Raw genomic sequence first — 10,749 nt, 5'->3', positions numbered from 1 at the left:
TTTTTTTTTGAGGGGTTTCGTTAGGTGCTACATGTGTACCTTTGATTTCTTATCTATGAATGGGTTAGAATCTGCCACATCCACCATGTCCATCTTAGAGGCATTTTGTAACAACCCAGAACTTCACCCAAAATGGCTAGCCGGAAGGTATTATTTGGGTTCCTTGATCCTGTATAAGTACCCAAGATCTACCCAGCGAATAACCGATGGGGGATTAAACACACGCCCACACGGGTCCTCACATACTCCCCCCGTTCAAGTCCTGGCGTTCTCGTCAGGCTAAGAGTTCATATCTATTCAAATCAAATCACAAACACCACGATTGGTCTGTGGTCAGCCCCAATGGATCCGTGTTGCAGTGTCCCCTAGTCCACATAGGTTATGGGCCGGGTCCGCTCTGATACCATTTGTAACAACTCAGGACCTCACCTAAAATGGCTAGTCGGAAGGTATTATTTGGGTTCCTTGATCCTGTATAAGTACCCAAGATCTACCCAGTGAATAACTGATGTGGGACTAAACACACGCCCGTACGGATCCTCACACATTTATAATAAAAAAAAGAAGTTGAAGAAAAGAAAACAAGTCAGTGGAGAATGGGAAATAGGATCATGTTAACAATGTTGAGGAATAATAATCCTACGCTAGATAGGTTCATAATTCTTATGATACGTATATACTCTTGGGTATATCCATCTAAATGCTCGGATTTTTAGATAAGATTTAATATGGTATTAGAGCCCACCTATTTTTTGCTTATCGAAACCTCCATGTCCTCATTTACTAATCCATATGTCACCCCTTGTCCCATGTGAGAGGAGGTATCGAGGAACAATAGTTTCATATCAGATAGGTTAAGAACTCTTGTTGTACGCATATATATAGTCTTGGAGCCATCCATCTAAATATCTAGATTTTAAGATAGAATTTTTACAGACATATCTAAAATTCATTTGAGAATAGCATTTATAACCAGTCAAAATCTGATTGGAAGTTCCAACTTATCTTGAGAGATTAGAACCCCTAGCTCTCTGAAATTAACATTATGTTTCCTAATGAATAATACCTTATCTATTAACCATTTTACATTTAAATTCATACTTCATCCAAAAAGATCTCAGTGGGCGTGTTTTAACTAGGGTTCGAATCCTAAATCTCTTCCTAATTATGCCTGCTGAACTAAGACTAGATTCAATTACAAATATGTTGCCAAGTGGAATAAGTTGGGGTTGTTGAGGTCGTTTTGGGGATTTGGAGATATATAAGATTCATGGAAGATTTAATTGAGCAGATTTAGATGCCCAGTGCTCCAATGACAAGATGACATATCCTTGTTCGAAACAATACCGGTTGAGGTGCCGGCTTCATATTCCGAAAATAGAAAAGGTGGCACACATCAAATAGAATTTCTAACATTTTCTGAATGCTTGGTACGATTTGCGCCATAAATAGCCACAATATCCTGATAGGCGATGGCGTTGGGTTTCCAGTACGGACTCGTTTCCCTCAGGTTAGAAAACACACCCCATTCTTCACGGAGAAAAAAGATAAAAAACAGGGGAAAGATCACATCTTTTGAACCACCAAATGCTTATTTTATTATTTCACCCGAAGGTCGCTCTGATCAGAGCTATCAGCTGAGACCTTGTTCATGTCATCAGACACGTCATGCATGGACGAGAAGGCGAGAACGCCCTCCCGTCCAAATCCAAGCGGGATGAGAGAAGAGCCAGGGTTACTACACCGGACTCGGATGCCGATCTCCTCCGTCAATAATATTAAACTCTGCACTTGGAGTCGTGGCCATCGCATGATCACATGTTTCTATTGCCTTTCCTTTCTCCATGCGTCGAGGCAGGGAGGGAGGCTTAATATTTAAATTAAAAGGGGTCAGGTTGGTGTGAGAAGACTCCCTACCCTCTCATGTACCTTCAGTTTTCCCTCTACACTCTTTAAGCTAACGCAAGGCCAATGCAGACCTCCTCCCTAGTTTTCCAAAAGTCAAAGAAACCCTAAACCGAAGCAGGACACAAAAACACTGACACCACTATTATTGCTCCCTCCACAAATCACGAGCTTTATATTCCTTGTATATAAAACACACCATCATAATATATATACTAGTTGGGGTATCACATAGTTTTGTTTATGAGCCCTGTATAATATTGCATGTGTAGATAGATATATGTTAATTTTTTTTTTGACACAATAGCAAATCAGTCTCAAGATCAAGTTCCCTAGAATAACTGGCTTTTTGGGGCTTATCGCGAGCCATATATAAATTCCCAAATGATGAGAGGGACAAGCTCCACATGAGCCCAACCAGATAATTCATGGGCCCCCCTCAGCCCCCCACTCCCCTCTCTCCGGTATAAAGCTAACGTACCAATCCTATCTTTCGTCTCTCTCCCTCCCTCCCCCCTAGCGGCCTGTGCTTCTCCCCATCCTCCCATTTGGCTTGTTGGAAGCTAAAATACCCTCCCCGCCCTTCGGGGAACCTTCGAGGCAATCGGTTGGCAGCGCCAGGAAACCACCCACGTCCGATCTATTCCCCCAAGGGATCAGCAGTAACCCGCCGAATCTACTGCCCTCCCTGATTTCCAGTCAAAGCTGAAGGCACCGACCGATCCTTTCTCCCTTGGCCTCCCATCAGATCTCTCGCTCTCAAGACAAATCATCAACAGGAATAGAGAAGGAAGAAAAGTATAGAAAGAAAAGAAAAGAAAGTGAAAGATCTATCATACCACAGGTGAGTAATAGTAGTAGCAGAAGCAGCACTAGTTTTTATTTTTGGTTCCTCAGCAGCTCTTTCAGACCTCAAAGTCAAGATGGATTTCACACATGGAAGAAGAGATAGGTTTTACGGTGAGGATGATGATTCCAAGCACCCACCTCTTGTTCCTTCTTCTTCTTCTTCTTCCTCCCCTTCCTCTTCCTCCACCGTGCTCCGATGGTCCGGTGGAGCGTCGGGGAGCGGAGGGGGGAGCAGCAGCGATGCTCCTTATGTAGAGAAGGAGCACATGTTTGACAAGGTGGTGACGCCGAGCGATGTCGGCAAGCTCAACCGGCTGGTGATCCCAAAGCAGCACGCCGAGAAGTACTTCCCGCTCGACATGTCGGCCAACGGGAAGGGGATGCTGTTGAGCTTCGAGGACCGGACGGGGAAGCCGTGGCGGTTCCGCTACTCCTACTGGAACAGCAGCCAGAGCTACGTGATGACCAAGGGTTGGAGCCGCTTTGTCAAGGAGAAGAGGCTTGATGCTGGGGATACTGTCTCCTTCGGTCGAGGTGTCGGTGAAGCCGGCCGCGACCGCCTCTTTATCGACTGGAGGCGGCGGCCTGAGGCTCATGATCCGCTGCGACAGCTGCCGCGCCTTCCCCTCCCCCTCCCGGGAGTGTCGCTGACCCGATCGGTGAGCCCGTGGGGCGGCCGGCTCTTCGTCCCCCCAGCAGCAGCAGTGTACGACCACGGCCATCAGGGGTACGGGTACAACGCTGCATGCCCCAGCAGCGGGCAGCTTCTTTTCTTTAGGTCGGCAGCGGCAGGGCCGCCACAGATTGGGGTGCAACCAGGCGGCGGAGGCAGCAGCGGGGATGAAGTGGTGGCCGGCGTGCCAATGGTTCTGGATTCGGTGCCGCTCGTCCACAGTCAGGCAACAGCAAAGCGGGTCAGGCTATTCGGGGTGGACCTCGACTGTCCTGAACCGGACGGCAGTGCCGTCGACGACAACGGTCTGCGTCTCAGCATGCGCCGGATGCAACCCCGTTCAACAGCCCCAGTTCCCCAGTGGTCCCAAGGTGGTGCCGAATCTTCGATGGCCTCCTCGCCCTCGCCGGGCAAGGAGAAGCAGTCACCGCTGGATCTTGACATGTGAAGGCTTCAAAGGAGGAAAATGGGGAGGGAGGAAATCATCATACCCCTCATGATCTCTATACCTGGAAGTGGGATGGACATTGAACTGAATGAGAGGAAGGTTCAAAGATTCTTTCTTTTTAGCGCTTGGCTTGTTGGAGCATGAGGAATAATTGGGATACTTGGCATGAGTGGGGTTGGGAAGAAAGGAAGGAAGCATCCACATTAAATTTTCTTTTCCTTTTCCTTTTCCTTTTCCTTCTTTTAGATTTCCTACTCCAACTGTAAATATATTATACGTATAGATCCCCCTTATGCCCTACATAGGATAAACATCTTCCATCTGTGTAACCTACATTAGTTTGGGGATTTGCCCTTGTTCCGTCGCCTGCGTTGGTATAAGCTCTCAAGCTTCGATATTTTTGCCTTCAGATTACTCATTGTTGTGCTGCTAGGTTGTTTCAGTCACATCCTCCTCACATAGCTCCAAATCACTGGGCACGCCTTAAAGAGGACAGACAGTTATGGAGCAAAAGAGGTCAGATCTCAATCCTTCTCCATCCATTTCTTATCTCTTGTGCATTGGGATTTTATCTTTGCCTGTCATGACAGCAACTCGTATGTTGTCATTCATGCATGATGGGTTATGATAGGAGTAAGATGTGCAGAATTCTCTCTTTTTTCCTTTAAAGAAATTATACTATTTTAAGTGGTCAGGCTTTAGTAATGGACTCCAATTGATGAAAGGAGAGTACTGCTAATGCTAATAAAGATTGGGACACCCTGTTTAATGTGTTGTAAGAATTGTAATGGATGTGTGTTGAATACCATCCAAGAGATCTTTAAGGTGGCAGAGAGTGAAGAAGATCGTTGCCAAGATGATCATGTACTTCATTTAAGAAAGTTGAATGTCGACGAACTCGCTAACCTTTCTGTTGCATTATAGTTATTTCTAACTGTACTGAGGTATACCCACAAGAGATAAGATGTTGGGAGCACCTGCAGTGGGCGTCGTATAAGAGGTAACCATAATAGGGAATGAGTGAAATAGAATTTTCGATATAAAGTTCAGTTGGTTGGTCATGTACTTGTAACACATACCAAGAAAACAAATAAAAGATAATCAATCAATAAACAAACGAATTAAAGGATAGCAGCTGAAGAAAAGTCGGTACTGCGGATCTGATTTCAAGATTTGTTTGGGATAAAAAAGAATTCGAATGTAAAAACTCATTCTCCATGACTACCAGTTTTATAGACAGACAGGGACTTGCTAATAACCTCATCCCCTCTTTTATAGCTTTGTCCCGGAAAAAAAAAAAGGCAAAAAAAAATTTTTTTTATTGGTTTTTTTTCCTTAGTTTGGTATTAAATTCTTAATTTTCCATTATTTTCATTTTATCTTGGTCTCCTTTTCCCTTTTCTTATTGATAGCTTTGACTTTCTCTTGGGGGACCTTGTGAGAACTAATGAATGAATCTTTTGCTCATTTCATCAATAATCTACAATTTGGAACTCCTGAAACTTAGATGAATTCCCTTAAAATATTTGAATTGGGCATCCTAGATGCCTCATGAAACTTGAGTATTTGCCTGCCATGTCTACAGGACTGTGGTGATAGGTCACATTACAATGCGCGTGATAATTCTATGAAAATAACAATAGCTACCTTTTACAATCAGGGAATGAATAAACATAGAATTTCTTTTCTTTAATCAAAATGGTGGGTGAAACTGATCGAATTTCAACTAGTGTGAGAGAAGATTTTGTAGGCAGTTTTTGTGGAAACTCAATTTAAGAAGGTGTTCAAACCTTTTCTTGTTTTTTAAAGAAGTGATGAGTGTTCAAAGGTTTTAGACACTGACCAAGCTTCTATATGTATCATAACTATACATACTTATCCACATTATTTTCATCATAATTAAGAACATTTACAGTAGTATGCATGCATGACTTAGTTGAATGAACCAAGTAATGGTCAATCAGTCATTATGACACTATGTATGGAAGCTGTTCCTCAGGATTGCCTCGATGCAGGGTGCTCCTAAGATATGAAAGCATAAGGTTGCCAATAATGGGATAGCTATTTCTTCTCGTTACATTCTAAGCAACAAAATTTTACTCATTCATCTTGCATGTAGATCATTAACTCATTATAATATTGATAATAGCTGTACAGTTTGATCATTAGTATTGTATAGATATCCTAGGTATCAAAAGATGATCAGTTATCCCATCTTTTGTGTCTGTAGAAGAAGAAAAAGAAACAAATATATATCTTAATTATATATAAGTTGGTAGATATTAATTATAATATAGCTAACTCGTTTTCCATTGTTGTTATAGCTTATTTATTCAAAAATGTAGTAACCTCCGTATGGTGGATATATCTTATAAATACATGTCTGAAATATCACCTTCATCGACTGTCCTTTTATCTGTGATGTTTTCTTCGTTTACTTGGACTATTACAAAGCTTAATATTTCTTGAAAAAAAAGAAACCGTTATCCTTATTTGAACTATCATATAACCTATCCTCTTTTTTTGGATAAAGAACTTACCCTATCTTTTCATCCATAGCTGACATACCTAGTCGTGAAACTAGGCCAGCACTTGACATCTTATGCTATACTACAACTGAAAACAGCTACATGTCTTTCGATTCCACGATGCATTGTGTGGCCACATTTGCAGAGAGACTGAAAACAGCTATATATCTTTCCTGAGGCACAGTTCGTTTGTTGAAGGCCAGCTTCGAGGCTGCAAGTCTCCTTTTACCTGTTTAGTTTTCTTTTTGTCTTTATACTGCTTGAAAGCTGAGTTTTTTCATGGTTGGCAATTTCTGTAGTAAAAAAAAGTTTGTGCATAAGATTATAGTACAGTTTGATTCAACTAGATTTTTTTTTTCCAAGATTAGGATTTTAGTAATTTAGTCAACATTTTAAATTATCTATCTTTCTATGGGCATTTACCCATCTATCATAGGCACATGAAAGCTCGTGTAGTAGTAAACTTCTAACTCAAAGCTTTCCCTTACGTTCTACCAAAAAAAAAAAAAGCTTTCCCTTACTTTTTTTTCAATTTGTTTCTAATTATTATGCTTAAAGTTTGAATGAAGGTATAAATATATGAAATTAAGTCACAATACGAATCCTATTAGAAAAGGTTAAGGATTATTCTAATATAGGTAACTGCTGGCCATAATTTCCATTTTAAGGATTATTCTAATAGCTTACACTTTTTTTTTTTTTTGATGAACTAGTAGCTTGTACTTGAAAACTGTAAGTGAATTATGTATGGCCTCATCATTATGATAATTTTCATTATGGACATGAAAACCTAAGATGGATTGTGTAAGTAAAATACTTTCAAATTGTAACCTAGAATCTTATCCAAAAAGGTTAGCCAGAAATTATCAATTGAGATTTTATTTCTATTTAAGTACCCAAAATCTTTCCAATGCACGACCAACAGATCGTCATATATTTAGCTAGACAGAAGAACTAAGACAAATTTAATCTATTCAAATTTAATTAACCTTCTAATTCTACCGCTAATTGAGTTAAGTGTCACATATTTGAAAGATGAAGATAACTGAGAAAATCATGATTCACTTTCAAAGGAAGATATGATATTTTTGAACTTGTTGAACCGCAATGCTTCTTTATCTGAATAAATCACACTAGGGAAGACTTATGAATTGAATTTATTTAAAAAATCCTAGATGAGATTTCATAATAGTTAGGCCAAGGAAAAAAACATGCAGGGAGTGGAAAAGTTCAATGGATTTAACAGGAAAAAATACATAAAAAATAAAATAGAAGATGAAAAATTAGAAGTTGTGAGTGGGCGAGAGAATTAGACCCCCCACACACAGTATGTCTCATTAGAAGAAATTTTCTCTAACAAAAATTGCTCGTTATAGTATTTCTCATTAGTAGTTCTCATTTACTATCTTTGCACTGTATCATAGAGAAATTTGAATCAACATTATTAAAAGATAAAACTAAAGGTTGTAGTAACACATATCGAGTCAAGCAAATTATGGTCCTTAAAAAAAAGAACAGGTTATTCGCAAAATATTTTTTTTTTAAAATACAGTTATTTTATTCAAGTCCACAGGAGTTAGGTATTTGGCGCCCCTCTCCTACTCATAAGAGGTCCTAGGTTCAAACTATATGGTGACATTTCCATCATGTTTCTTTAAAAAAAGATATTTTATGTAGCATGCATGCTCTTATAGCTCTTATTGTTTGCTATATATGTGGTGGTGCAGTAATATTCCATGATGACAAGAGCTTCAATTTTATCTATTTAGGATCCATTTGGACTTGGATTAATATCTTACTAATGTAATGAAATTTTCATGGCGGGGTTCTTGGCAGAGTTCAATTCTGATTGCATAGATCTTATGAATTTAATAAGATGGCAAAGCTCTGGGCAGATTTTAATTCTGAAGATATAGAACTTATATATCAATGTGACAAGATTTTCACGGCAAGGTTCTTGGCGGAGTTCAGTTCTGCAGAAAAGGTGGAAGTGGGTGGAGAAGCCTAGGCGACAAGCAATCAGTAAAAGTACAGGTAAGATAAATCACCTTTGCTACCACATTTATTATTTCTTAAAAATAGGATTACTTGTGGCTTGAAGCTACCGTAATCTCTTGGAACCATCCCTCTTCCATCACAATTTTTAGCTTAAACCTCTGCCATGAAAAATTATTGCACTGATAAGATCTTCCGGAATCCATTTAGGCTCATCCGGAATCCATTTAGGCCCTTAATATTCCTCTATACCTTCTACTAAAGAACTTTTAGTAACCATGCAATGTTATTGCAACTCAACCATATTATCAACTAACTACAAGGATGTGATTATTAGTGGACTTTTACATGCCTCGAAACAGAAGCTGATGTGCAAACCTAAGGAGGAATTAATCATTTAAAGCATCTGTACTTCCATCATAAGTTTGTCTAATTAAAATCTTAACAAACATTTTGGGTTAGACACCGCTTCTTAGCAACTCGAAATTATATTCAGGTTCTGTTCTTAAATGGTGTATCTCCAAAAATTTAGACTTAAAGAACTATAATGTTGATGGACCTATTGCATGTATTATACCCAGCAATCACAGGGGGATTAGTCTTGGCAAAAAGCCCCCCATTTGCCATATGTTCTCACGTTTCCTCTATCATTTATAAATTCTGGAAATACAATAAATTATTATGGTGCCATAAGTCTATCTCGCAGAGGGTTTATTGTTTTATGTCCCTTCTATAGATATAGTAAAATACCAATCTTTTACTTGATGCTGGTCAAATGCCAAAAGATGAAAGTTCAATACCACCTTTTGCCCTTTTCTTGTTTAACTACGTGTGACTTATTGATTTTTTTACCAGAAAGTTGTAATATAAACACGTCCATGGTGACCTAAGGTTTCAAGGATGGCACATCATGCAAGACTTCTACTACAGCAGACATGATGACGTTTATAATGCCACACAGATATTTTATCATATTATACCACATTTCTCATCCGAAAAAATCCTTGATATCAAAAAATACAAATTTTTTTTTAAATTCCTTAATCATCAAAATCTTCTTACATGGATATGATTTAAGGTTGATGTGCTTAAAATGAATTTCCTAGTGCAATATTCTTATTCCATATATTTTCGTTTTCATTGCTTGATGTAAGACAAATTGGTTACTCATTTAATCCTTAATTCTCATCTCTTTGTAGAGAAACATTACCTTAAGAAAATTACAACTTTTACAAATTCTAATTATTTAAATATCTCACTGCATGGACACTGATATGCTCAAAATCACTTGTTTTTTTATGAAACAGATGGCGCACACAATCCTTGTATATGTGAATACATCTAATAGAATCAGAAAACTGAGTCAGGATATAAGAGATATCAATTGAAGCCATGCCGCCAAAATGATCTGCAATGAAGGAAGCCACCTATTTTCTGGACACTTTCGAAACACTACTTTTTTATTCTATATTCTCATTTCCACAACTTTGCTTGAAACAAATTGTTCCAGAGTTTTGTCCTCATAGCCTTTTTTGCTTTAGAATAATCCTTGATTTCAAGAAAAAAGAGAAAATAAGTTTTTTTTTGGTGCAAACGACACCCAATATTTTGTTCAAATTTTATATGAAATCGTACCTAATCACTATTTATAAATTGACTTAGAAAATATCTATTTAAATTATAATTAGGCCCTTCTATTAGGCTACATCAACCCAAGTAACCATGGTCCATGGTTAGGTTAACTAGGATGGATATTTACTATTCTATCCCTAGAAAAAGGGAGCAGGAAAAAGAAATGGAAAAAAAATTTCTCGCTAATTAGATGCTAAAACCCCTCAAGATTCCTCAACTGCAACCCCCTCTGTTTCACCCTTCTTCATCCCCTCATTTTTCTCCTTGAAATCCTATTCGAGAATCTTAGGTCGAACAATCAATTGACAAGTGTTGCGACACCAACTAGACTGGTAAGGATGGCCCAAAATCTATCCCTAAATATTAGGGAGAAGGGGTTCCAATCTCCATATGCAACCGCATGGCCTCCCTTCACCAGCGACCACTTTCCTTAGGACTTCATCCTCTCCATTACCTGCCAGTGCTCCATCACCATCCTTATTGAGGATGACGACCCTATCAAGAAGACCATCAATGCCATCCTAATATATGGACCCTAATTGGGTTATCATTGATGGCAGCATCGAGTGGTGCAAGAATAATAGGCTCCACTTCCACAATATCTCTGCTTTCGTGCCATCACTGCTTGTGGCCTCCACCACCTCTTCAGAGGCATCTCGCTTGACAAAATGGTGCCCACCATAGCCCATCCCTTATGCTCAAGGACTACCTCCAGGGCT

At 39.3% G+C, this 10,749-nt stretch overlaps 1 protein-coding gene across 1 annotated transcript; it reads left to right on the top strand.

The window, feature by feature from the left end:
• The first annotated feature begins 2,410 nt into the window (after positions 1-2,410).
• Positions 2,411-9,905, top strand: LOC103702894 (B3 domain-containing protein Os02g0683500-like). Its single transcript, XM_017841739.3, has 3 exons — positions 2,411-4,391; positions 8,240-8,437; positions 9,706-9,905. Exon 1 carries the CDS (start codon positions 2,829-2,831, stop codon positions 3,873-3,875), a length of 1,047 nt encoding a protein of 348 aa, XP_017697228.1. The 5' UTR covers positions 2,411-2,828; the 3' UTR covers positions 3,876-4,391; positions 8,240-8,437; positions 9,706-9,905.
• Positions 9,906-10,749: the final 844 nt, after the last annotated feature.

The sequence above is a fragment of the Phoenix dactylifera genome, chromosome 5 (assembly GCF_009389715.1).
Source record: "Phoenix dactylifera cultivar Barhee BC4 chromosome 5, palm_55x_up_171113_PBpolish2nd_filt_p, whole genome shotgun sequence".
NCBI classification, from domain to species: Eukaryota; Viridiplantae; Streptophyta; class Magnoliopsida; order Arecales; family Arecaceae; genus Phoenix; species Phoenix dactylifera.
This window is presented reverse-complemented; position numbering and strand designations above follow the sequence as displayed.